The 26,929-nt window shown below is 46.2% G+C and overlaps 4 protein-coding genes across 10 annotated transcripts; 3 read left to right on the top strand and 1 right to left on the bottom strand.

The window, feature by feature from the left end:
- Positions 1-109: 109 nt before the first annotated feature.
- tpo (thyroid peroxidase) lies at positions 110-7,402 on the top strand. Its single transcript, XM_037241920.1, has 12 exons — positions 110-1,052; positions 1,912-1,996; positions 2,090-2,250; positions 2,332-2,461; positions 2,796-2,925; positions 3,000-3,197; positions 3,751-4,236; positions 4,304-4,562; positions 4,626-4,796; positions 5,208-5,445; positions 5,530-5,738; positions 6,180-7,402. The coding sequence occupies exons 1-12, from the start codon at positions 962-964 to the stop codon at positions 6,365-6,367; spliced, it is 2,346 nt and encodes a 781-aa protein (XP_037097815.1). The 5' UTR covers positions 110-961; the 3' UTR covers positions 6,368-7,402.
- Positions 6,669-13,330, bottom strand: zgc:136872 (uncharacterized protein LOC678524 homolog). Of its 6 annotated transcripts, none has more exons than XM_037241921.1 (22): positions 13,219-13,330; positions 11,616-11,874; positions 11,487-11,556; positions 11,293-11,411; positions 10,753-10,886; positions 10,500-10,674; positions 10,119-10,193; positions 9,956-10,041; positions 9,710-9,784; positions 9,478-9,632; positions 9,014-9,189; positions 8,892-8,903; positions 8,603-8,811; positions 8,481-8,523; positions 8,346-8,408; positions 7,752-7,809; positions 7,587-7,648; positions 7,353-7,421; positions 7,192-7,270; positions 6,993-7,109; positions 6,860-6,912; positions 6,669-6,799 (listed from the first exon to the last, which is right to left on the bottom strand). In XM_037241921.1, the coding sequence occupies exons 2-22, from the start codon at positions 11,850-11,852 to the stop codon at positions 6,773-6,775; spliced, it is 2,094 nt and encodes a 697-aa protein (XP_037097816.1). In that variant the 5' UTR covers positions 11,853-11,874; positions 13,219-13,330; the 3' UTR covers positions 6,669-6,772. The 6 variants fall into 6 exon arrangements, with proteins under 6 accessions (XP_037097816.1, XP_037097819.1, XP_037097821.1 ...); XM_037241924.1 differs by lacking the exon at positions 13,219-13,330 and adding an exon at positions 12,176-12,192 and having other exon boundaries at positions 11,616-11,873; XM_037241926.1 differs by lacking the exon at positions 13,219-13,330 and adding an exon at positions 12,180-12,191 and having other exon boundaries at positions 11,616-11,873.
- On the top strand, positions 11,338-18,274 carry LOC119116501 (complement component C1q receptor). Of its 2 annotated transcripts, XM_037241927.1 has the most exons (4): positions 11,338-11,430; positions 14,977-16,316; positions 16,347-16,469; positions 17,139-18,274. In XM_037241927.1, exons 1-4 carry the CDS (start codon positions 11,373-11,375, stop codon positions 17,418-17,420), a joined length of 1,803 nt encoding a protein of 600 aa, XP_037097822.1. In that variant the 5' UTR covers positions 11,338-11,372; the 3' UTR covers positions 17,421-18,274. The 2 variants fall into 2 exon arrangements, with proteins under 2 accessions (XP_037097822.1, XP_037097823.1); XM_037241928.1 differs by having other exon boundaries at positions 16,347-17,268.
- Positions 18,275-20,348: 2,074 nt separating this feature from the next.
- Positions 20,349-24,600, top strand: gnmt (glycine N-methyltransferase). The gene is made up of 6 exons (XM_037241936.1): positions 20,349-20,676; positions 22,141-22,268; positions 22,384-22,500; positions 22,567-22,709; positions 23,333-23,454; positions 23,700-24,600. Exons 1-6 carry the CDS (start codon positions 20,468-20,470, stop codon positions 23,869-23,871), a joined length of 891 nt encoding a protein of 296 aa, XP_037097831.1. The 5' UTR covers positions 20,349-20,467; the 3' UTR covers positions 23,872-24,600.
- Positions 24,601-26,929: the final 2,329 nt, after the last annotated feature.

The following is a 26,929-nucleotide window of genomic DNA, read 5'->3' on the forward strand; positions in this document are numbered from 1 at the left end:
ACGATAAGATACCAAGAGCCATTTTCAGTCAAATTGACCCTGTGGCCAATAATGGCAAATCTTTGTAAGCTTTCTAGCCCTGACATCAAAATGGTCAGTGAGTGAATGAATGAATGAATGAATGAATGAATGAATGAATGAATGAATGAATGAATGAATGAATGAATCTGATGGAAGGAAAAAGAGCCGTAAACCAAATATAAACACTACAAAAGATTTTCTTGGAGCTATTTCTTTGTCCTCGAAAAGTTTCAGCATTTCCAAAAAGGTTCAAATGTGCGCAAGAATAGAATAAAGCTTCTCACTCACTATTCAGTACAGACTTTGATCAAGGCCAAACAATGCTATGGCAAAAAAAGAATGTCCCACTCCAACCCTGAAAATAACTTCGAAAGCAGGGTACAAGCATAATGACAATCGGGCCAAGCACGTTTTCTTGCTTCTGCTTCAAAGTCACCAAACACCACACATGAAGGCCGGAGCCGGGATCAAACCCTGCACGGCGAGCCGGAGGTGTTTACTACCGGTGTCCCACCGAGCCGCCCCCTCCATACAACAGCGCGTGAATCATTTATTGTAGACTTGGGAAATGGATCCATCCATGCATCCATCCATCCATCCATCCATATCCATCCATCCATCCATCCATCCATCCATCCATTTTGTGTAGCGCCTAACCTGCCTAACCTGCCTAACCTGCGTACCATTGTTCATTTTTCTCTCTTGAAAATGTCCTGTATTCCGTGTTGATGAATGACATGAATGTGTTTTGTCTGGGTGGTTGTTGCAGAGCTCCCACCCTCCCTCACTCCCTCCCTCCAGCAGCTGACAAAGCAAGAATGCAATGTCGGAGCCACTCTAGCGTGGGCTGGTTTATTTAAGCTGTGACCACTGATCGAGCCACACAAGCATAAGATTAAGAGCATCAGGAGGTTTTCTTCTTGACTTGAGCTCACATAGAATGGCTCGTTATGCAACGTTATATTTTGGCATGGTCGGCCTTTGCGTTATTTCCTCAATTAGCTCAATGGATGAAGACAAGTTCCTCAACAGTAAGAGATTTTTTTTTTTTTTTTAAATATAAAGTACACATTTATATATTGCATATTTGTTGGAATGAATCACCGGCAAAAGATCACCAGCTGCACATTTTAGGATTGTTTCTTGTTTGTACGTTTCGTTGTTCAGCACATGGCAATCTGCGCTGGTGTTTTTTGGGAATGGATACTCAAGTGAACGAAATTTCATGAAATGTCAGATATGCATTCAACTGTCTGTCTGCTGCTTTCAAAGGCTTCTTTACTGTGGTGAAAGCAGTACACAATTTGATTGCTCCGTTTGCTTTTTAACATTTTTGTGGGGGTTGTCGGTGAATGTTTTGAATGATGTTTTCACACCTCCTGACGGATCCTTTTTAATGAAATACTTTTTCTTCCCTTTTCTATTTTGCTGTGTGATGAATCCGATACTAGTAATTGGCATCAAGAAATTGAAAAGTACTATGTACATACTATTTGGTTCATTTCTCTGATAAATTCAACTGGTGCAAATGTACTATGTACTATCTAAAATATGCATGCAATCCATTTCATCTGCCACAAACTGTTGTCAGTTAGTTTCTCAGATAAATTCAAGTGGTGCAAATGTATGTGCTATCTAAAATATGCATGAAATCCATTTCGTCTGTCACGTACTGTTGTTGGACTAATTGCTCATGCACACGGTGGTGAACTTGACCCCATCCTTGCTGGATGTGACATTGGCTGGCCTGTTTGCATTTCATTTTTCACTCACCATTTCATTTTTGAATTCATTGGGTTTGTAATGAATGGAAACTTTGATTTCTTCACAACAACTTTATTCAAGAGAGAGCGATGATATTACGATAAAGTTTTGTCACGTACCCTACAGCGACATCCGTAACAAACTTGATCGTGTCGTCATATCAAGAAGGTCTACAAATGCTTGTTGAAAAAGCTTTTCAATCCAGACAAAGGTAACCAAGGAGCAAAATGACTGTGGAAACAGGGCTGCCCAAAGGGCACTGCCTACTTTTGTTTTCTTTCTATCTTTCTATTTGTGCGCATAGACGGAGTTCACGTGCGCCTTTCCTCGGCGGCTTTACGTTTGGTCACCAAGCTGAGCCAGAGACCCTGGAGATAGGACGTGCTGCCGAGATTTTCCACTCAACTCTGCAAGTCCTTGACCAAAAATGGAAGCAGAGGTACAAAAGGGATATCAGAGAAACAGGTGGGCTCACTTTTAATAGTCAATCACGTTGAATCTTCATGCTATTGTTTTTCCCTCTGACAAATGAATGGAATGTGTTAGGTTTGCTTTCGTGGGAGCATGTGGAGCTTCTGGCAGAGCTGTCAGGATGTCCGCCTCCAGCGCATCCAGCTATCTGCCAACACAGTTACCTCAGCAAGTATCGGACCATAAATGGCGTGTGCAACAACAGGTACTGGTACTTATCATGATTAATAATCATGTGACTTTGTTGGCAGCGGCAGTCTTTTCTTGTCAAATGGGAGGCGCTCGAATGATTCACGTACGTACACACTGCCGAATTGGGGGGTTTTTTCTTCCGAAATTTGGGATGATTTTGAAATTCTCTTTATATGACTCCAAAAGCTAGTTAACCCTTGATGAGTCTGCTCCTTTTGAACTAAGTCACAATAAAGGCTCCCATTTCACTGCGACTTTCCAACCTTAACGACATTGAACGCTTGATGTTTGACTATTGATCACTACGTTTGAATGGGTTCATGTTTTTTTTTTTATTCTTATGCCAGGTACAATCCTTTCTGGGGCGCAGCCAACATTCCTTTGATAAGGTGGCTTCCAGCACAATATGAAGATGGAGTGCGACAACCCAAAGGTTGGAACGCAGGAAGGTTCTATCATGGATTTGAGCTTCCCACGGTAATGCTTCAAGAATATTCAGCTCTGGTTATCCATCAGCTAGGCACATGGTATTTCATGTTACGTTTCAACAGCCAAAGGAAGTGAGCAAAAAGATCATGGGGAGCTCTGTCAAATGTGAAGATGATACCTACTCGCATATGCTTGTGGAGTGGGGCCAGTACATTGACCACGACATAACGTTGACCCCTCAAAGCCCCGCCGGGAAGCCTGGAGACGACGACGACTGCCTGAACTCTTGTCAAAATGTGCATCCCTGCTTTCCCATCCAGGTAAAGTGAAAGAGCACATTCATTTCATTTCCAAAGCAGGCTTTACACCTTGACCCTGTCTGCCTTCAAATCCAATATGTGAATCTGAACGGCTTGTGATCATTCATTCCTCGAGGAGTCATTGAAAGGGAATTAAATGACATACAAGCAAGTCGCATTTGTTCGGTATAATTGGATTGAAAGTATTTGCTGATGAAAAGGGAGGGCTCCAACACTTTGCCAAGGAAAAGAAAACACAACTGCTACGTATGTATGTGGCATTTGCCATTTCAGTCATCGTCATGCCAGGCAAACAGCAACTCTGGGAGCAAATTCTTTGCACGATTAAACGATGATGACTTTGAAATTGCTTTTAAACCCAAATTTGCTCGATTAAACGATGATGACTTTGAAATTGCTTTTAAACCCAAATGCTGGTCTTCTTCAATGCAAGTGAGTTCCAAGGGAATAGTCCAATATCCAAGGGGAATTGCTCATCACGACCACCGTACCGTCCGACTTCTCATGATAAGAATGCACCATGTCGTTGATTTTCCTTTTTTTCCCCCTGCAGGTACACGACAAGGCCCCGAACAGACAAAGCTGCCTGCCTTTCAATCGCTCTTTAGCGGCCTGCTTCAATGGCTTGGGGCCTGACGTCTCGCAAGCCTTGCAGCGACAGCAGATGAATTCCATCACCTCCTTCATTGACGCTTCAGTCGTGTATGGCTCCAGTCCCAAAGTGAACAGGTTTCTGCGAGACCTCGGCGGCTTTAACGGGAAACTGACTGTCAACGAGCACTTTCGGGACCCCCAAGGAAGAGCCTACTTACCTTTTGAAGAATCCCTGCAATCCGTCTGTCTCGGCGGGCGGGAAAAGGCGGCATGTTTCCGCGCTGGAGACGGTCGAGTCAACGAGGGTCTGCCTCTGATCGCTTTGCACGTTCTGTGGCTGAGGCAACACAATCGAATAGCCCAGACACTTCGGCAGCTCAATGCTCACTGGAATGCGGAGACCGTCTATCAAGAAACGCGCAAGATTATCGGGGCGCTGCACCAGGTGTGTGCTGGTCAATGTTTTCAGCTATATCGATTCATAAATATGTGATTTTCTGCTCTTTTCTAAGATGATAACCATGAGAGATTATGTCCCCAAAATAATTGGTCAAGAGTTTTTCGACAATTACATTGGACCGTATGGAGGATACGATCCAACCGCGGATCCATCCGCCTCAAATGTTTTTGCCACGGCGGCGTTCCGCTTCGGTCACGCAACCATCTCCCCGGTCGTCAGGAGACTCAACCAGAGCTACCGGGAACATGAATTTTTCCCCAGTTTAAAGCTGCACGATACCTTCTTCAGTCCATGGAGGATCATCGAAGAAGGTACAAGCTCTCGTTGCAAGCGGTCGCAGTGATGTTGCTTGAAGCCAATGTTGTTTTTCTTAGGCGGAATTGAGCCAATCCTTCGAGGTGCGGTCGGAGAGGAAGCGGCCAGCATCCTTCCGAACAAATTGCTGGCGGATGAGCTGACCGAGAGGCTGATTGTTTTAGCTGTTCCACAAGACATGGACCTGGCTTCACTGAACCTGCAGAGAGGGCGAGATCACGGTCTGCCAGGTTTGTTTGTTTGCCTCAGGGATTGTGTGACCTTTGCAGGCAGGTGGACAAATGCTTCTGTCCATGAACTCCAAAATATCATTCTTGGAGTGACCATTGATCACAGTCCCGTACTAGGAAAGACCAAATCTACGCCATGGTATGTTTTGATTCTCAATCTGCAATATGTGAAACACGGTCACTCTCGAGCGAGCGCTCAACAACATGACAAACAGCAGTACGATCTTCAAGCGAATATCATCGAGATGAATTTGTAATTGCGTTGGCTGCATTAGCCCACGTTTGAATGTGAACACAAAAGCGCCCATTGAAACTCGTCTTTCTCCAGATGCATCGGGATTGGCAAGAATCGGGAGGGAGATCAGAGAGAGACATTACAACCTTCAAATGAAAGCTCCATTTGCTTTCCAGGATACAACGACTGGAGAGATCTTTGCGGACTGGAGCGCATAAGGACGCTGGAAGACTTGAAGCAGGTTGTGAGTGACGCCAGTGTTGCAGAGAGGATACTTCAAGTGTACAAGCACCCTGACAACATTGACGTATGGCTGGGGGGACTGGTTGAGACCTTTCTGCCAGGCTCAAGAACCGGTCCTCTATTTGCGTGCCTGATTGCAAAACAGATGAAAGCGCTTCGTGACGGCGACAGGTTGCTGACCACTCTGCTGGACCACTTTTGCTTTGTCAAATATTTACACCAGCTATCTTCTTTTTTTTTTTTCTTCCTTCCAAGATTTTGGTGGGAAGCAGAGGAGACTTTCAGCCAAGCGCAGAGGAAGGAACTTGTCAAAGTTTCACTGTCTAAGATCATCTGTGACAACAGTGACATCACAGAGGTCCCACCGGATGCCTTCGTATTGGGAAAGTACCCCTCGGGTTACGTCTCGTGTGACACTTTACCACCAATGGATTTGGAGGCGTGGCGAGAGGAAGAAAGTCAAGGTAAGCCATATTAGCATGGACTATCCAAAAGAGCGCCTGACTGCAGTGCAACAACACCCTTGACCATCCTGCTTTGTACTTTTTGGATTTCTCCCTCCCGTGCGTCGCAATGTTGGACTTGTCATGAGAATAAGGAGCAGCCGAGCAGAATTGATATGAATTTCAGTTGTCGGCTTGTTCTCCTGCTCTGCTCTTTCATTCCACTTTGCTCATTAGCCTTTTGAAAGGACTATTTGAAGTATGACTTGACTGCCGGACCAAATGTCCAAATGGACTTGGTCTGCCTCAGCCAGCACTTTTTCTATTTAGCTTGCAAAACGAGTTGTGTCAATGTAATGTCAAATGTCTTTTGGAGTTGAAATTGTCATGTTGTTCATGTTCCAATGCATTGACTTGCAAATGTATCATGATCCATCCATCCATCCATCCACCCACCCCCAGATTTAAAGCGCTGCGGCTCTCCGGGACAGATCGACAATGGCGATTACATCCTGCTCAAGCTAGCTGGCAAATTGGTAACCCTGTACTCTTGTTACCATGGCTTTCAATTAACCGGCGGCGATGCCTTGATTGCTTGTGAAGGAGATCAGTGGAGCGACAAACTTCCACATTGTGAAGATATTTTGTGAAACGTAAGTGATGAATATCGGATAGCGAAACTTTTCCAATACGTTCAAGTGGCCGCCTTCTATCAAGTGATTGTTTGTTTTTATGACCAAAGCAACATTTGTGCACCTTCTTCTCTACATTAAGAATGACTTAAGAATCACGACGAGCGGGTTCTATCTTTAGCAAGCTTTCCGATGACAGGAAAAAGATTGGGAAAGAAGTTGTGAATGTTCTGGGGTGATATTGGTCAAGAATTGCCTTTTTTTCCGCAAATATCTAACGCGCAGTGGTGCAAAGAAAATAAGGCTGCTGCTACACACAGATTTTGCGTAAATGCCCAACAGTCATTTATGAGTGAATGAGGCCCAATGAAGCGTGCTTTTCTTCTTCTTCTTCTCCTCCTCCTCCTCATTCATCTTCCTTCTTCAGGTACACATGGAAATTTGCATCCACTGGAAAAGAAAGGCATTGTCAAAGTGCGTCGAAACACCCTCTTGGGTGATGTTTCATACCTCCGATTCCGGAAGTGTCATGGTCGTTCCATCAGAAAAACGATTGAAGATTTCTAATGCGGACAAAGATAAAAAGCAATTGGTCATGACAAAGTATGGTTGTGCATCTTGTGTCATATCCCAATGCACCCACTTTTCATAGAAACAAGACGAAGAGCAAGAGTGATGAAGTTCTCCATGGTTATATGTCCAGAGGAAGTCCCATAGCGCAAAGTCAACACTTTCAGCATGTTATCACTGACCCTGATTCCTGAACAGACACACATAGGAGGAATGTCAATGCTCCCGTTTCTGACTTCTATGGCCGTCAGGTGGGCCCACAGAATACGTACCTAAATTAATGGCAGCATTCTTCAGCTCACTCAGTGTAACGGTTCCATTTGTTGACACGTCAATACGTCGGAAAAGATCCTGGAGAAAGCCATGGAGTGGACCTAACTTGAGCTCAAGCCAAACTGTCAATCGCTTCATTTTTACAAATGCCTTTCTATACCTTGTACTTGGCAACCTTCTTCCACAAACTATAAAGTTCCCCAGCATTCAGTTTGCCGTTGGTAGTTGTCTTCAAATCAACATCAAGATGTAAGTTTCAAAACTATGATCACGTCCTTTTGGTATAGACTGAATATTTTGGATGCATTTTCCAGGACAGGAGCTCAAATGGCAATCTGTCGAGACTTACGACGCTAAACTAGTCGTTTACTATGAAAATAATGACAAAGGATACGCTCATCAAAACGACCATGCTGCGGCATGCGTCAATACTGAAGCCTCCACTTTTCAAGTCTCCTATAAAAAAAGAATAATAATAATAAATAAATAAAAAACAGCATACCGATAAGGGAATTCCTTTTATTCAATGTATGAAAAATGTCATTTGTCCCAGCCTTACCTTTCAAGACACTATCATTGAGGAGCTTCTGAAGCAGTTCGGCATCCACTTCGTCATACTGAAATCAAATAAGATGAAGAGAATGCACGTGCACCTTTGACACTGAGCTTGCATGTCGGGGGAGCGGAGGGTGTGTGAATTTATTCAGCTTGTTAAAAAAAAAAAAAAAAACTTGCATGTTCTATTATGTGTGCTTGTTAGACGTTTTTTTATGTCTAAATCCGCTGAAGCTTTATAAGCAAATGGATGTAAGAGTTTCCTCATTTCATTTCAGTCCCTTTCAATGTGTGGGAAGGAGGGCGTCGCCTCTGGTGACGAGCCACCGCCGATGCTTGAAGAGCAGCGAATAGAGTTGCGAGACTTTGTTCAGCGTTGAAATGATGTTGACATGTAAAACAAAAGTGTGCAAGCAAGTGTAAGCAACCGCTTCAACGTTCAGCTGAGCAATGCCAAAAGAGCTTTTTTGAATGGGGCCGTGAGTTCCCGATGGCGGCACCTGAAAAGTGCATGAGCGGACTTTTTCTGCGGAAATACGTATATTCCAATGACAATAAGGTGTCATCCACATTTGCCAGTTCAAGATGCAAGAACTACCTGGCCAAATAGTTGCTGGAACAGGATTCTCTTGTCATCGGCGGTGGCGGCAGCATTTGGGCTCTACAAAACAGGAAGGTAGTGTTCAAAATGCAACTTCTTCTTTTCAATTGCATCGAATAAGCCAAAGGCAACCTCTTCGACGACGTCTTTATAGCCATGAGCGCCAGAAGTCTCGCTGTGGAGATGCGTATCATTTTGTCAAGGTCATAGTCGGGATTGCACATACGTACATACATAGTTTAGGGTGAACTTACTGGATATGAGCCTCGGCCTTGGAGAGGATGGTCAGGATGAAGGAGGCAGTGTCGTTGGGCTTGAAAGTTGACGGCACAATCAGGTATTCCCCTGGCGCCAATTCCACCAGTTCCATCACCTCACGAGCGTTGGTGAAGCTTTTAGTCTGCACGACCGCTTTGTTTCTGCTGAAGAAAGATGCCGGAAAACTTCCCCTCTGGGCCGTCAACTGGGATTCCGTTTGACACGCGCTGAGAGTCAATTTGTGTTGCAACATAAGATGGATGACACTGATGGAAGGATACTCACTTCTTTTGGGACCTGATGACCATTGGTTCATGTCGGGGACAAAAAAAGAGATGCTCTCTCTCGTATCCCATATTTGAATCATGACAGCTGCTAGCATAGGGTTAGCATTCAAAATGACTGACCTGAAATACGGAGAATCCAATGTGGAGATTCTTGACCAAGGCTCTGTTTCTTTTGTCCGGCATTTGCATGAGTGACACCAGCATATTTCTTTCCCCTTGTTTGGGAGCACATTGAGTGCCACTCTGAACTTGCTCAATGCTGACTCGATACTGCGGATTAGTCCAGAAGCTCTGCTCTGTCATGGAAACAAACAAACAAACAAACAAACAATTTGTCCATTACTCCAATCGCCGAAATGTTGAACACAGGCTGTGATTTACCGAAGTCAAATTCCTTGTTTGGCACGCTCAAACATGGCGAATAAAAACTCTTGAATCATCGTGTCGTCGTGGACAAACTGTTCACCCGCATCATCGCAGCAATTCCGTACTAGTCTCTCTTGATTGGAGATTGGATAAAAGCGGCCCCAAATACATTTGATTTGCTTTGGTGGCCCGCCCAAAGGCAGATATTGCTAAAGTACCATTCATGCATCCTCCAGCTGTTTTCCCAGCAAGCCATCTGCCCTCGTAGAAGGACGTCCTCCAATGGCAGTGCGAGTTTCCATCAAGGAAGTCGGGACACGTACAGCAGATGTCCAGATCGCAATAAAATCGACAAAAGTCTTGCAGGCTCATCCTGTTGTGGGAATCGGCGTTTGCTTACAATCGCTCCTGAGTATCAGCAATAGAAATCATTTCAAGTAGGTCGCTTACCAAAATTCCCCATTGTCAACCACGGAAAGAGACAGGGATTGCTCTTGCGGGCTCACCGTTTGCCATAAAGGTGACCTGGCCATTTTCATTTCCAACACATAAGATGCAGCAGCGCACGTTTACAGCACAACACAAAATGGCTGTCGTCAATTTCTACCGTTTGAATTTGGTATGTCCTGCATGACTTGAAAACGGTCCTACTCTCCAGCTGGATTTGCCCTTTGAAAAGCATCAGATGTAACGTACCGATCGCTCCAGTCGCCGTTCCACTCGCCCCTGCCCCAGGGGTTTAACAATCGCACCAAATTGACTGCTTGGCCTCGACTCATCACCTGTTCCAAAACGCAACGGTTCCTACGTGTGAAGCAAAAGTCAAATGTTCCTCCATTGCAACGTTTTAAGAGTTCACCTGTCTGACCCCGGTGACCGTGTAGGCGTGGCCTTGAACCAATCCATTTGGCAAAACAGTGTTGGCTGCTGTCTCCTACAAGTCACAACAAGCATCTTTTGAGCTACGACTAATCTGTCACACAAGAAATGAAGGAAAGTGACATGTAGGATCTTGAAAGACACCGCTAGAAAGAAAGAATCCGGAGTTCAGCTGAGTTACAAAGGCTCAATGCCGATATGTCCCTTTCCCTTGAAATTGCAAGAGCCATCGTCTGTCTCCCCAGTGGTGTTTGCGTAAAGCCTCCAAGGATGATTGGGGCCCGCAAAGCCCTCAAGCAAATGGGCTCAAGCGAACGGAATGGCTCGAGGGTGGTGGCGGTGGCGCGAACGTTGCGCTTACCCCTTGAGGAGTGCCGCATCCCATCAGCGACATGGATTGTCCGGCTCTGCACATAAGCTCCCAAAGGTCTTGGGGAGGATCTGACAGATTGATACAAATGTGAACGCCGCCCGTGAAGTCCACCAACGCCTCGTCGGTTGTTCCGGCACTCATGTCTGAATAGGAACCGCAAACCCTGGCACAAGTATGTTGCAATGATGATGATAGAAATGAGCAAATTAAACCCATTCTATACATACAAATGGTTCCATACTTTGCATAAGCTTTCTCCAACAAAGCGGGCCAAAATTCTGTTGGGTCTTTGGATCTCACAAAAAGCAGTTTGCCATTGATCGTTGGGAGCTTGTCATCGATGACCACGTCAACCCACCTGCCAAATCTCCAGAACTGAAATGGTGGGAGAGATGAAGTCACATATACATACATACGTACATACGTACATACATACATACATACACACATACACACATACATACATACTACTAATACTTGGACTGTTTACGTGCTTTGCAGCAATGCTATGTATTCATCACAGTGTATTGTATTTTTGCTCTTATGATGTTTCAAGGTTACAAAGGTTTGAGCAGCAGCGTAAGGATACATCGGCCTCTGCTACAAGAAGTCAAGGTAAGTAACTACTGGTTTGTTTGTTTGTTTGTTTGTTTGTTTGTTTTTCTTCTTCTTCTTCTGGCTAAAGCAGTATTGCTGTCGATTCTGATTACAGCTAGAGCTGCACTCTACGCCAGCATGTCAGAAAAATGCAAAAGTCCATGCGAATTGCAACGTCATTTACCCGGAAATGAAAGAGTCCGCAGTAGTCGTCGACAAAGTTTTGCTCAAGAGGAACAACGTGCTGAAAGACAGCTGGCTTGAATGTCAGTGCACCTAGAGATGCAAGGAACCAGCAATTTCCTGACACGAGACATTTGGAGTGAGTGCTCAGCATAGTGTAACAAGCTCTTGAATGATGCACTTTCATTTTCTTACCAACCATGCCTTGACCAAAGTCAAACCTGGAGATGCCATCGACAACAAAAGATGGATTGGGAACCAGTTTCTGAAAGAGACAATATTTTAGGATGCGTATGAGTTTGACGTTGGAAAAAGGAAACGTACTCCCGGTCTGTGCCATTGCACTGCACTGAGGTCCGAAGGACTCAGCGCAGCCTTGCCGAGGGATCGCGCGTCTGGGGGGAACATGTCGTCGATGTAGCGTAGTTGCCGGCTGACGCAGTACGCTTTCAATCGACGGTAGTCTTGCTTGAAGAGCACCTCGGGGTTGCTGACGGTCCCGTAAGCATCTCCTGCATGCCGTGCATTGATGATGCTCATGCACACGCCTGGAGAAAGCATTTCGGTGCTGACCCGTGCTGCACTGTAAAGGAACAGCGGTTGAAAAGGCCAAAATCTTCTCATTATTACTATTTGTTGAAGATGGCACCATATTTACACTTTGGTTCGCTTGCTTGCTTGCTTGCTTGCTTGCTTGCTTGCTTGCTTGCTTGCTTGCTTGCTTGCTTGCTTGCTTGCTTGCTTGCTTCCTTGCTTGCTTGCTTGCTTGCTTGCTTGCTTGCTTGCTTGCTTCCTTGCTTGCTTGCTTGCTTGCGTGCTTGCTTGCTTGCTTGCTTGCTTGCTTGCTTGCTTGCTTGCTTGCTTGCTTGCTTGCTTGCTTCCTTGCTTGCTTGCTTGCTTGCTTGCAATCAGTCCCTCATTCAGTAGTTTTCTTCACGTTGATCTGTTTTATCCAAGGTAACGACTTCTAAATAGAATGTCAACACAAGGAGATTGCTTGGGTTGGAAATCAAAGAGGGAATCTCCTCGCAAACATGAATCAATCCGGTTCATCCTGTTCAGAGCCGCAGCCAGCCTGCCCGTCCAGATGAATTTTAAGGACGGATGCTTGGCAGCCAATCATGAAATCAATGCCACACCTCGAGTGGGAATTCCTTTCAATTTTTCTGCAACTTCACTCTCAAGGTTCCCCTGCTGCATGTTTGGCCGGAACTCAAATATTTGTTTTCTTCACCGCCTCAGCATTTGTAGCGACAGATTACATTCAAGTTTCCATTCTGTCAAATAATAATAATTAGCGTCTCAAAAGTACAGCTGCTTCCTCATATGGGCTCCCCCAGAACATGTTAAGCATGAACGTTGATTGTCAGAACTTGTGTCATTGCCCTTTTTGCCCTTGAAGAAAACACACGAGGCTCTCTGCCATTCATTTGACAAGATGTTTGAGAGAGTGACTGAGCCGGTTTTGCAACTTTGACTTTGTGGGTTACCTCGGGTTGATAAACAGTGGCAGATGATTTCAAACTTGGATTCATGACAGAATGTCACAAATACCTTGCAAACGCTTTTATACTTGCGAAAAACTTGTCGAGCACAGCGATATTGTTGTCGTTGGCTCGCGAGCTCAAAGTTGCTCATTTGATCAATTTGTTTCTTAGGACTGACATTTCTCGCATGTTTGTCTCAGACAGACAGACAGACAGACAGCTAGTATGACCAGATAAGCAATGTGAGCGATGATGACATGATGCAAGTCAACAGAGGAACGGAGACTCAAATCTTAAGAAAATGTCCGTCCATCTATTGTCTGAAGCACTTCTCTTCACCAGGGTTGCGGGGGGGCTGCTCATTTATTGAAAGCCCATGTTAATATTCAAGTTGAAATGTAGAGCAAATATCTGATCATAAAAGGCCAGTGTTAACTCACCAGGAAGTAGAGGATGTGTATGTTGGTGTTTCCAGGTGGCTCAGTGAAGCATGCGTGAGAAGACCTGCTCTTTTTGCCTTATATAATAGCAGCACATCCCTGAGGCTAGACGGCAACCAATATGGTAATCATCTCTGAAGCGCCACCTATTTTGCCATTCAGAACAAATGTTGTTGCATGATCAAATCTTCCAACTGCCCAGGCATGTTCAAGGTTTCGCAATACTTTGCTGTTTAAACACAAAGCGCACGCAAACGCTACAAGTACAGAAGCAAGACTACAGTTTGTATACACATTCAACAGGAGTCAAAATGGACCTAGCTTCACATAGTCTTTGCTGCTATGTAGTAAGTGGGGTTAAAAAAAAAAAAAAACGGACAATGCTTGACAAATGACGCGTCTGCGCTTGAGCTACTCTGGTGACCTCTGTTGAGGACACGCTGAAAGTCACAACAACTGCGACAAATTTAGGGAGGGATCAGGGCGGAACAAAAGGAATAGACACTGCCAATGTGAAGCCATTGCACATTCCATTCCTATTGGAAGTCACAAATCACCGTCAAGCAGTCAATGGACATCGATCGGCAAATGGAGCATTTCCAAACGGTTTCTCAAATAGAGCCGGCAAGCCTCCTCACTGCCTATTTGACACCGAATGATATACTTGCTGGAAAAGCTGAAGTCGTGGCTGTAGGGTTAGGGCGGGTGGCCTGCAGTGGAATTCCTGCCATTGTAGTTGCTCATCCGCTGCGTTCAAACAAACACAGGAACTGTTTTGCTGCGCTGTTCAGAACCAGCATCAGCAATGCACTCTGTCAACCGAATACATTCTCAACTCCATCCAGTCAAACACAAACGGAACCTTTACTCTATTCATGTCTGCATAGGTTGAAGGGGGCCAATGACATTCAAAAGTGCTGGGCCCAGAGTCATATTTTTTCATGCCATCAAAGCAACAATTCCAAGCAGCACAAATAAATTGGAGCTCATGACTTGAGTCTTGTGAGCTATTTCATTGGAGGGCTCCTCCAGTCGAATAGCCAGAAAGAATGCAGGACGCAATTTGAAACTTTAGCAGCGGCTTGAAAACCTTCAAGGAAATAAATCCATCAAATGTGTGTTTTGTTGAAAATGTTCCTGGAAAGTGGAAATGCCCAAATTGTGAAAAACCAATTTTTCGTCTGAATTCATAAATCATCAGCATTGTAGTGTCAAAGTTGTTCACATTTCGAAAACAAGTGCTGTCGATAAAACAGCCAAAAGATCATGTGCAGTGGTGAAAGGACTCCACTCCCCCCTCGCATCCATCCATCCATCCATCCATCCCTCATTCCATCCCTCATTCCATCCATCCATCCATCCATCCATCCATCCCCACTTTCCAATTGTCATGTCACAGCATCTCCGAGGTCACGTGACCTCTGCGTGTTCACGTATTGTAACTCGATACAATTAAGGGAGTCGGCTTAGAAGCCGTGAGTCTGCAGGGGCCGGAGGCATCTGGAGATCCAGTCACAACACGGCCCAGCGGCCCATTGTTTCCCAGCTCAAAACGGAACTTCTGGGCTCAGGAGAAAGAATGAACGAAAGAAAGAGCCCTTGAACATTGTTTCCGCCTTCAGTTGTCCCAAACAGGATACGCCGGCACCAAAGCAAACGAGGCGGCCGCATGTTGCTCACATTTCAGGAGACAATTCTTGCGAAGCGCAACCATGCCAGTGATCTCGCTATTACTTTTTCTCCTCCCCGCTTTGGAAGGATTCGATGGAGTCCAACAGCAAACCATGTGCACGTCCGACGCCTGCTACACCGTCCATGCGGAGAAGGTGAGCTTTGACAAGGCCAGTCAGAGCTGCTTCCACAACGGAGGCTACCTGATGACCGTAAGAGACAAAGAAGAAGAAGCCATCCTCAACGCTCTCCTCTCGCCCGTCGGCGAGGACGAGACGCAAGCGTTTTGGATCGGCTTAAAGCTGCACAGAGGGGATTGCGTCTTAGCTGACGCACCGCTCCGAGGCTTCAAGTGGCTGTCTGGGGAGCGAGATTCACACTACTCCAACTGGAATCAAGAACCCGTGGACACTTGCACGGAGCGCTGCGTAAGGGTCACTTACAATGCCCACCAGCAGCCCAAATGGAGCGCCGGAACTTGCAAAGCTCCGGCCTCGCCCGTGTGTAAGTTTTACTTCCGAGGAATGTGCGGCCCTTTGCACCTGTCGGGCTCCGGACGCATTTCCTACACGCCGCCTTTCTCCGAGGAGCCCATCCAAAATGAGATGAAATCCTTGCCGCTTGGAACGTACGCTGAGGTCACGTGCGCTGACCGACGCCAACACTATTCCATTTGCGTCTGGAGCGACGAGAACTATCGCTGGACGGCGCCGGGTCCCTTTTGCCCGACGGAACGTGGAAAATGTGACGAGGACAACGGCGGATGCCAACACGTGTGCCGGCAGGTGTCGTCGGATGGGCTCACGTGCCTCTGTCGTCAGGGTTACGTCCTCGAGGACGACGGCCTCTCGTGTCGAATCCCAGACGTGTGCAGCGGGGCGGACGCTTGCGAGTACCAGTGCGTGGTGAGAGAGCGGCGAGCCTTCTGCACGTGTCCCAAAGGCTTCCAATTGGCAGCCAACGGGCACAACTGCTCTGACGTGGACGAGTGCCAGCGCTCCCAATTGCCGTGCGGCGTCCACGCGGCGTGTATCAACACGGCGGGCGCTTACACCTGCGCGTGTCGCCACGGCTTCGAAATGATGGACGGCGACTGTCGTGACGTGGACGAATGCCTGCGGTCCAAATGCACCCATGGCTGTTTGAACACAGCCGGCTCCTTCTCTTGCTACTGCAAAGACGGCTGGGCTCTGTCAGAGGACGCCTATTCCTGCGTGGACGTGGATGAATGTGCTACTGAGCGCTGCTATCCCTTCCGATGCGTGAATACTGAAGGAAGTTTCATTTGCGTGTGCCCGGAGGGCTTTCACGTAGCGCACGCCGCCGGGACCACCATGACTTGCACCCCAGATGTGAGCCTAAAGGTGGGCCAGGAAACGCCAGCCGGTGACTTTGTATCGACGGCGGCGGAGGAGGCCACGGGAGCGCCCGCTACCACCCATTTGCCCTTCATCGCCCCCGCTACCACCCATTTGCCCTTCATCGCCCCCAGCAACGCTTCGCTGTTTGCTAGCGCCGTGCCGCTCAACTCCAGAGCGCTCGTCTGTGCGCTGGGCTCGCTCGTTCCTTTGTTGCTCGTCGTCACGGTGACGTTAGCCGTCGCCATCGTGCGATGTCGCCGCTCCAGAAAGGAAGCCAAGAAAAGCGCCACAGACACTTATTGTTGGGTTTCCTCTGGTTTTGATCCACGCCTAGAAAAACTCTATGAATCCATCTTGACTGATGACCTTTGACCCGATGAAGAAGATTGCCCTAATTGTGTGTACAGTGTCATTTCAAGTGTATTTATGTAATTTATGTCCAAGTCATTCTTGCTTTTCAATTGTAAACACCACCCACGCATGCAACCCTAGTCTCTCCTGCTTTTTTCTTCTTTTTTTCCTTCTTCTTCCCTCCCCTTGCTTTCACACGCACGCACACACACACACACACACATAGACACACACTGTAGTCGCGTGCATAATATGATGAGCACATGGACAATTTCATGAGCTGTGACAGGCATGCCCCAGTTGAGGTGGTGCACATCCTGGACTGGTTGCCAACCAATCCCACATCACATACTGTACAAACAAAGAAAGAAAGAAGCTGAGTCCCTTTGGCATGTTTAAGCACGCAATTGGCTATGTGGAATGTGAGAGGAGGCTACTGAAAGAAAAGACTGGGAAACACGACACATATACAAAAAGTGTCGTTTTTATTCCTGTTACTATTGGTGGAAGGAAGGTGTTAGTAGTAGTAGCAGCCAGCCAGCCAGCGTATGTCTTTTTGTGCAATACAAACGGGAGACGAGAAGAGTTGATTTGGTTCTGCACGCACGCACGCACGCACGCACGCACGCACGCACGCACGCACGTATTCCGGCCCCTGTGCTTGACGTTGGAAAAACACCGTCTTTATCTCATTTCCTTCCTGCCTTGGCTTTCCTTCCGCTCCACAGTCGCCTGCAGAGCTCTTACTCTGCTCTGCTCTGCTCTGCTCTGCGGCAGCATTTGAAGATGAACTACAGCGCAGCAACATGGCCCGCTTGAATCTCCAGGTGCTTGTGACATTGTCTCTTCTTTCCCGGTCCTCTATCTTCGGTACGCGGCGTGCCGCCACCTGTCGACCTCTCTGCGTCGGGAGCGAGTGCTTGCTAATCAACCGAGAGCAAGTGGATTTCACAACGGCCGAGGAAAGATGTCAAGCCAACAAAGGCGTGCTAATGACACTTCAGTCAGCAGAAGAGAAACGATTGCTTGATATGGCGGCGCAAGAACTTGCTGGCAACTTCTGGCTTGGACTTCATCTGCCGAGCGACGCCTGCAGCAACCTCTCTCATCATACGAGAGGCTACGAGCGGACCTCCGGCAAAGGGCACAGCGACCGGGTTCCCTCTTCCATCGCCTGGAAAGATAGCGTTCGAGTCTGCTCTCCGAGCTGCGTCTCACTTTCGAGAGAGAGAAAGCTCCGAGAGTGGCCGTGCTCACATCGAATGGACGGATTCCTGTGCAGGACCTCCCGCCGAGATGCGTGCCAGGCACAAGAATTATCCGACGGGACGTTTTTCCCCAGTTCCAAGGGCTGCTCGGACGCTCCGTGCGAGCATGTCTGCACTCCGGTAAAAGATGGCTTCAAATGCTCTTGTTTCGGCGGATACGCAGCGGACAGGACGGACGGCAGGCGCTGTCAAGTCCACTGCGCCCAGGAGACGTGCCCGGCCATCTGTGAGAAAAACTCTGGCGGCGTTTGCTTCTGTCCCGACGGCTTTATCCGAAGCGATCAATTGTGCGAGGACATCGACGAGTGCTTGATGGACCAATGTGAGCAAGAGTGTCAAAACACCTTTGGAAGTTTTGTCTGTGCCTGCAAAGAAGGTTATGTACTAAGACATCAGGTGAAATGTGTCAAAGCAGTCCATGAGCCTTTCCTTATCACCACTCCCTCTGTCAGAGGTTACGTCAAGCCTGACAATGACACTACGAAAGCTTCCACTCTTTCCGCTGCCACCTTTACTTGGCTGTGGATTTTTGCTGCTTTGGCCGTGGTGGCCCTTATTTGTGTTGGAAGATTTTATGTGATGAAGCGCCTCAAGCACAGAGAGCAGCAGAATCTCAACCAAAGGGCAAGTGCCCCTTAGTGAGTGTTTAACAGATTACACTGGGTGAGAGAAAAAAAAAACATATAGAGAGAGAGAGAGAGAGAGAGAGAGAGAGAGAGAACCTTTTTCAATACAATGTCAATGAATTCATCATTAGAAAATTAAAAAAGCTGAAACGCCAAATGTGGCCCTCTGCAAAAAAATGAATGTACTGGATATAGAGAAAGCTCCACCAGCCGCCACTGGATGTCACTGTCTATCTGTTTGTCATAGAGCACCATCTAAAAAAAAGGTCAAGACCCAATGATTGTCTCACACACACACACACACACACACACACACACACACACACACACACACACACACACACACACACACACACACACACACACACACACACACACACACACACACACACACACACACATCTGGGTGTGGTGAAATTTGTCTCTGCATTTAAGCCATTGACTGTTGTTTTCAACAAATTCGAACTCAAAAGTTAGGAAGGTTAAGGGACCCTCTACTGTCTGCACGTTGTGTAAATATCATGAATATGAACACGCCATTAAATATGGATGTATAGTTTCAGATAGTTCTATTTAAAAGCTTAGGTTAAAAATATGTCCATTACCGTTCAAAGGTTTGGGGTCACTTACAAATGTCCGTATTTTTCAACTAAAATCAGTATATATATTTTTTTCAATGAGGGCAACATTCAACTAATCAGGAGTACACTGACAATGTGATAAATGACTATTCTGGCTGCAAACGTCTGTTTTTGAATGCAATATCTACATAGGTGTAGAAAGGCCCATTTCCAGACACCACACCTAATCCCCCATTGCAATTGTGTCAGAAGGCGAATGGATGATTAGAAAACCCTCGTGCAATTATGTTCATGGTCATGGAAAACACTCAATTGTCTGGGTGACCGCAAACATTTGAACAATTCTCAACAAAAGGCCCAAATGTCTGGCAGATGACCCAGAAAGCCTGTGTGATTTGTTCTACGTACTAAAACGTAGAGAAAACTTTGAACACCACCCAGAACTGCTTTTTTCCAGTTACCTAAACCAGATAAGAGCATATTTGAACACTAACCCCAGCTTGTAATCAATGACCAACTTCACTACCAGCATACGTGATACCTCATGGCCACAGATCAGTGGAGAAGAATTCTCCAAATAAAGACAAAGTCGAACCCAGGGAAACTGTAAACCCTTGCTCTTGACAATGCACATACATACATGCACATACATACATGCACATACATACATACACAGACAGACAGACAGACAGACAGACAGACATGCACGCATGCATACATTGGTCCATGCGTAAAGGGTAGCAGGCCAAACGATCGTTTGATTTGACTTTTTCTCAACTTTATTGACCATTTGAAATGTACAAGAAAAGAGCATATCTGCATACTGTACATATAAACGTGGAGATTATACAACACGAGGTCAAATAGATTATAACCATACACATTAAATGTACTTTTATACAGAAACAGTCTTCATTTGGGTACTTGTGAATGATGCAATAAAGAAACGATGTGCCCAATTTTTTGTTTTAAAGGCAATAAAGATAACACTACATTTTTGTAAAAACACAAACTGTTGTCATATGGCTCAGAGAAAAAACTTTGAGATAAAAGAAAAACATGAGTCATTAGAAATAAATTCAATCATCGAACATGTTCAGGGCAAAATTCGACAAGATTTTCCTGCACGTCAAAATTGTCGGTTAACTATACCCAAAAGGCGGACGTGACGCACCTCTCTTTGGCCAATCACAAAGTAGGCGTCCACCCACAGGAGCGTTTCATTGGCTTAAAGTTTGTTCGCCCCTATGTTGCTCATATAAATAATAACAACCGAAACCTAGGTTAGCATGTGTCCGGGATCCACGTTGACGGCTAGCTGCCCGCCCGAGGCCGGCCGCTTTGAGCTTCAGCTGAGAAAACACTGACACAAAGCAACGAGGGCAGCAAGCATGTCGGTCGACGCGGTGTTTCGGACCCGCTCGCTCGGCGTGGCCGCCGAAGGGCTTCCCGATCAGTATGCAGATGGCAAAGCAGCGAAAGTCTGGCAGCACTACATCGGCAACACGCAAAGCAGGACGCAGGAGTACAAAAGCTGGGTGGTGGCACTGCTCAGAAAACACGGGGTCCGGAGAGTGCTGGATGTTGCCTGCGGAACGGGGTAATTCATGTCCAACCAAGGTGGCACGCTAATCCGAAAAAGTTGCTCCACGCAATCTTCCAAATGCCATGAAATCAGCCATGTGCAAAGAAGAAACACGTTGCTGCTTTCTTTCCTTTTCTCTCGCATGAGGATGTGAAAGTGCACACGATGGCGGCAAAGTGCAGTGCTGCGCCACCGGCGGCCGCTTGCTGCTGTCACGTTGGCAAGTTCAAGCGACGTGGCGGCATGTAGTATATTGACATCTCAATTGCCAAACGATTCGAGTGGTGAAAGAAAGCCTGTGAAAGCTGCACGTTGTCTATCAGCTGTGGACAAGGCAGGCCACAGTGTGAGCCAGATCATTTCCACCGTGTGAGCCAGATCATTTCCAACCAACTACTCGACTTTTTCCACAAAATGCTATGTGCTGTGGGATTTGGAATGAAACATCCTGTATTGTTTGATTTCGTAAAATGGCCATTTTCTCCTTGACATTTGCTTTTCTGAACATCATCAGCAGCCTATGTCATAGGAGTTTCTGTGTTTGTTTCTACTGGACACTTCAGCAGCAGACATCTTTTGCATCAGACAAGTTCATTGTTAAACTCGCTAACTGACGGACGGCTACGTATATGCATTGAACTGTTGCATGGCTATGTGGGGCCGCGTAAACATGATCAGAGTGGAATGCGGTCATAACTACGCAAGCAATCACTATTTCTAGCAGCCCAAAATGTTTTCTGTCATTTACATATAAGTCAAAGACTCATCCACAGAGATACTCCAAATAGTTTGCAAATAGCTAGGTACGGGTACAGGTACGGGGCCGGCCGGGGCGCACAACGCTTCTTACCCAAAGTCAGCTAGGATCGCTGCAGAAAGTATGTTAAGGGCTCGGATCAATATTGTTTCTAGTGAAGCGCTGGTAACATGAACTCGATGATATCATTTGTTTGCCTTGTTTTGACAGTACATTCCCCCAGTTGCTCCCTTAGTTGCTGTTAATGATTGCATTTTCAGGTCGTGGTCCACTGCGTGTTACCCAATCTGGCCTGTTTTGCAACCAATGGAGCCTTTTGAGGACATGTTTGCCTCAAAATGTTCCAACAACCTCAAGCCTTCATTGGAAAAATAGTTCACATGATATGTCTGTGATCATGATCCCTTTTTGAATGCCTTTTGAGCCTTGGCTTATTAGATGGAGCTAGTTTGGAATCATTAGTAACTCGAATAGAATGGACTTCCGCCTGGCAATGACTGTGAATCCGTCCATGTAAAGGTAGGCAGGCAGGCAGGTAGGCAGGCACGCGGGCAGACAAGTATAAACCTGTCAAAGCAGTTCAAGGATGATGTTCTCATAACATTGCCACTTGGCAAAGCAGGATGAGATGATGAAACATTTCAGTTGACAAAACCACTTGACAACTAAAACAACTTGTTTAAGTGCATGCATTATAACATGTGCATGTATTTCTTTTCTAGAGTGGACTCCATTATGTTGGTGGAGGAGGGCTTCAATATGGTGAGTGTGGATGCCAGTGACAAAATGCTCAAGTATGCGCTGAAGGCGAGATGGGAGAGAAGAAAAGAAGCAGCGTTTGACCAATGGGGTGAGATATTTGGATATTGTGTATAGTATATACGTATGTATTTGTGAATACATGTGTTTATGTAGTATGCACATATAGTAATGAATACGTACGCACATTTTTGGGGGCTTGGCAGTGATCGAAGAAGCCAACTGGTTGACGCTCCCGCAAGACGTCCAGAACCCAGGAAGAAATGGTTTCGACGCAGTTATATGCCTTGGCAACTCCTTCGCCCACTTACCAGATTTTAAAGGTACAATATAAGTTTGAGCGTAGTGGACCTCGAATGCTGAAATGCATTCTGTTGCGTTGCTCTTAGGGGACCAGAGTGACCAAAAGTTGGCTCTTCAGAACATCGCAAGCATGGTCAAACCAGGCGGAATCCTCATCATTGACCACCGCAACTATGACTACATCCTGGAGACAGGGCGAGCACCGCAAGGCAAAAATGTTTACTACAAGGTATGAAGGGGAACGCTGCACACTCACAAATTACAATGGAACCAAGGCACATTGCACATGGAACGGCAAGGCAGCTGGGCAAGGCAAGGTAGCTGGGCAAGGCAGCTGGGCAAGGCAGCTGGGCAAGGCAGCTGGGCAAGGCAGCTGGGCAAGGCAGCCGGGCAAGGCAGCCGGGCAAGGCAGCCGGGCAAGGCAGCCGGGCAAGGCAGCCGGGCAAGGCAGCTCGGCAAGGCAGCTCGGCAAGGCAGCTGGGCAAGGCAGCTGGGCAAGGCAGCTCCGCAAGGCAGCTCCGCAAGGCAGCTCCGCAAGGCAGCTCCGCAGTCATTCAACCGTCAGTGAGCTGGAAAAAGTGGCACTCTATCTAGCTTGGTTTTCCAGCTTCCACATACAGTACGTACTGCGCTGTTATCACAGAAGAAGCCACAAAAAGAATATCCGGATGTGAATCCAGGTGGTGGATATTTTGAGAGGCTTTTCTTCCAGAGGTGAGCATTTTGAACATCTGTCAATGCATCACTGACGGACGCTTTATTGTTTGGCTGGCCAATGATGCACTAGAAGTGCCTTTGCAAGTCTAGTTGCACTGAGCAATTGTTTGTTTGTTTGTTTGTTTTGTCTTGCAGAGCGATCTCACTCAGGACATCTCAACTTCTGTGCTGTGGGTGAATAATAAGCCCCACATGATCACTCTGGACTACACCATCCAAGTTCCACAGGCCAGCCCTCAGGAGCTGCCCGACGTCAGGTAGGTGCAAAGTACTGACACAAGAAACTCCCAACCTAAGGTACACAAGGACATCACATCCCATCACTTACGATGGCTGCTACCCGCAATACTATGACATTTTCAGGTTGAAGTGATTTGCTTGTCATTGATGCCCTTACCTGACAAATGACATGAATTCAAACTGAAAGTAATGTTTCCACTGCTCGCTCGCTCGGCCGTGCCAGTGTCGCTCCCTTGATGAAGAAATGTTCAAATGTGTGCAGTAAATTCCGTCTCTCCTACTACCCTCACCGCCTGGAGAACTTCAAAGCGCTGCTGCAAGAAGCTTTCAACGGCAAACTGGAGCACAACGTCTACGGAGACTTCATGGCGTACGTCGCGGGTCAAAGTCAGGCGCCGTGCTACTTCATCCATGTTTGCAAGAAGATTGCATAGGCGACTCAAATGTGAATCCACATTGATCCTCCCAAATTCATGTTCAATCTCCACCAATTTGATCTGACTTTCTGACAAGGTTCATAAGGAGCCCTTACCATCCAAAAAGATCTTGTCAATCTTATGCTAATGTTTCAGGGGTGATTTCTTTTTTTAACGCGTTGGTCTTAAAACACAGATAATGGCCAAAAAAAGCATTTCAACTTTGTCAGACAAATTTGCATTTGGAGTTGCAATCTTGCACAGTTGTTTTGGCGTCAGATCAACAAGAAAAACTTTAGAGAGCCTTCAATTTGATAACAAACAAGAAAATAGAGCCGCTTGTGTGTGATGGATGTGAACAAAGAAGAGCCTGCCTCCTCCATCCATACGAGCCGTAAAAACATGCTGACAACCAACGATTTTTCCACTTTGTCTTTTCCTTTGCTAAGTCCTTGATTGACACTTTGCACAGTCATTGAAACATTCTTTTTTTGCTTATGCGGGTGCAAAATGAAACGGCCCCCTGCAACGGGTAAATCGGTGTACGTACGTCTTGAAATGCATTGGATTAAGTGGAGAGAACATTTCACAAGAGTCTTATGTTCAAAGTTGTGAGATGGCACTTCAAATCCATGAAATCAAAGCATTTCTAGTCGAAATAACAGTTCGCAACTTTCTTAAATGCAGCTTCTTATAAGATGGTCGATTGTAAGATTTTGCTTAACTAATACATGAAATTACATATCATTTGTGGCATTGTATGGTGTATTGTTTTCTTCGTTCATTTAAATGAGTACAACTGTTCAGTTAGATTTGTAAAAGTAATCATGTGTGAAGCTCTCCTTCCGAGACTGTATATTTAGTGTATATAGCATATAACGTTTCGTATATTCACTGGGGTCGGTCGGGGAAAAACAAACAAACAAACATGCAGAACAGAGGTTAGACACAAGAGGGCGGTATAGCACAACAAATAAGCTCAATGGCTGGAATAGACGCACTTTTGTTTCTTCAACCCAACTCATAAAACAAATCACAGCATCTTCCGAAATTTGACAACAACTTTTCGTACAAGTATTTTGAATACATTTAGTACACGTTTATTTTGTCCTTCAAGATTTGTTTCTTTTTTCTATTCCAAGTGCATAACCTTTGACCCCAATCTACCTACCATACTTTTCTGCGTATGACGCTACTTCCCAAATGATGTGTGGGTAATAAATCAAAGAGCTCCTATGACAGGTAGATATAATCCCAACTCCTCCAAGCATTTTTTCCCTGGAGTGTCTTGCTGAGGAATCCCGTCAGACCATTTGTTTTGTACTCGCGCAGTGAGCTAATATCCAAAGCAGATGTCTGAAATGTTTGCCAGATGTGGCTACTTTGCTTTCAAAGTGGTAAACGGTGCTTTTACTGGCAAGGCTTGCTTTCACAGCACATCCTTGGGCCAACTCAAACAAAAACAGAAAGAGAGAGGTTAATACACTGAAGATTTATTTTCAAGTGCTTTGAGAAGACAGCATGTATTGGACATACAAATATTTCCTTCAAGTTGAAGTCTCAGAAAAGCATGTATTGAGTATCTTTAGAACAATGCCGTTCTTCCTGCTACCAAAAACATGAGGCAGGCGAACAAATCGTGCAATAACTCAAGGAGGCCAAGCAGGCTTATATTGGCTTGCTATTTATCCCACTGACCGGCAACGCATTGTGGCACTGGTCAAGCACTAGTTGTGGATACTTGCAGTTGTAGAACAAACACACTACTAGCAGCTCATGTAGCAGATACTCATGACATAGGTTAGTAATACAAAGGCGATGAGAAGTTGCTATGACTGGCCTTGATTCAAGTTGGGTTTGCTCACGCCCGCAGCGGCGAAGGCCTCCCTCTCCACAAGAAAATGACCAACACCAGGTCTGACTGTTACATCTGTCTGTTACCTGGCACGCCGTGCAGGATTTGTACAAAAACAGAGCCTCAGGTGTGTCGATCGTAGAGCAATGTGCAGTGTTTTTGTTTTTTGGGAGGTTACAAAACACCGCCCTTTCTTCATATAGTTTGCAGACTATGAGAAATCCCTTCCTAGGCCAAGTTTATGGTCTGTAAGCATTTACCGTCATTATCATAAAATAGTAGTTGGTCACACCAAACACTCAACAGCTGCTGCTGCTGCTATGGGATTTTCCAGTCCACAACTCAGCCTGACTGAGCCAAGTCATTATTTGGACGGCGGGAGAGCATGTCATATTTTCAATGCAGCGGATGGATGGATGGATGGATGGATGGATGGATGGATGGATGGATGGATGGATGGATGGATGGATGGATGGATGGATGGATGGATGGATGGATGGACGGATGGACGGATGGATGGATTTCCAAGTGTTATTTGACTGCCCCTATTTCTTGCAACATGAATGATTTTGCAAGCAAGGAGGCCCAGTTAAATCATTGCTGAGGGGTCAGGGACAGTGAACAACACAAAAGGATGTGAAAGACAACATTTGGGGTCACAGACAAGACAGACAGACAGACAGACAGACAGTGTGCAAAATTGGATGACACAAATCCACCCTGCAAGAGTTCTTAGAATATATGCCAGATCTCATGGCACCGAGATTACACAATTTTGAAAGGCCATTTACAATTTGCCAACAATGTAGAGAAAAGAAACCAAAAAGTGGATAGACCTTCGATGTTTGGACCTCTTCTTTATTCCCTTCCCCTTGTTAAAGGCCCGAGTTCCGGCCGAAGAAAAACAGCCCCAAAGCGTGATGCTTCCTGAAACAGGAAGCGTCCATCCCACAAATTCGTGAGCATGGGATTGTCTAAAATATTGCCCACTTAGTTCCAGTGGAAGCAAATTCTGCAAATGCATACCAGGAGATTTGGTATGGCTGAGAGAATTTAGTGTGGATGAACTTGACTGGCCTGCCTGCCTGCCTGCCTGCCTGCCTGCCTGCCTGCCTGCCTGCCTGGCTGGCTGGCTGCCTGCCTGCCTGCCTACCTGCCTGCCTGCCTGCCTGCCTGCCTGCCTGCCTGCCTGCCTGCCTGCCTGCCTGCCTGCCTGCCTGC

Source organism: Syngnathus acus, chromosome 22, assembly GCF_901709675.1.
Source record: "Syngnathus acus chromosome 22, fSynAcu1.2, whole genome shotgun sequence".
NCBI classification, from domain to species: Eukaryota; Metazoa; Chordata; class Actinopteri; order Syngnathiformes; family Syngnathidae; genus Syngnathus; species Syngnathus acus.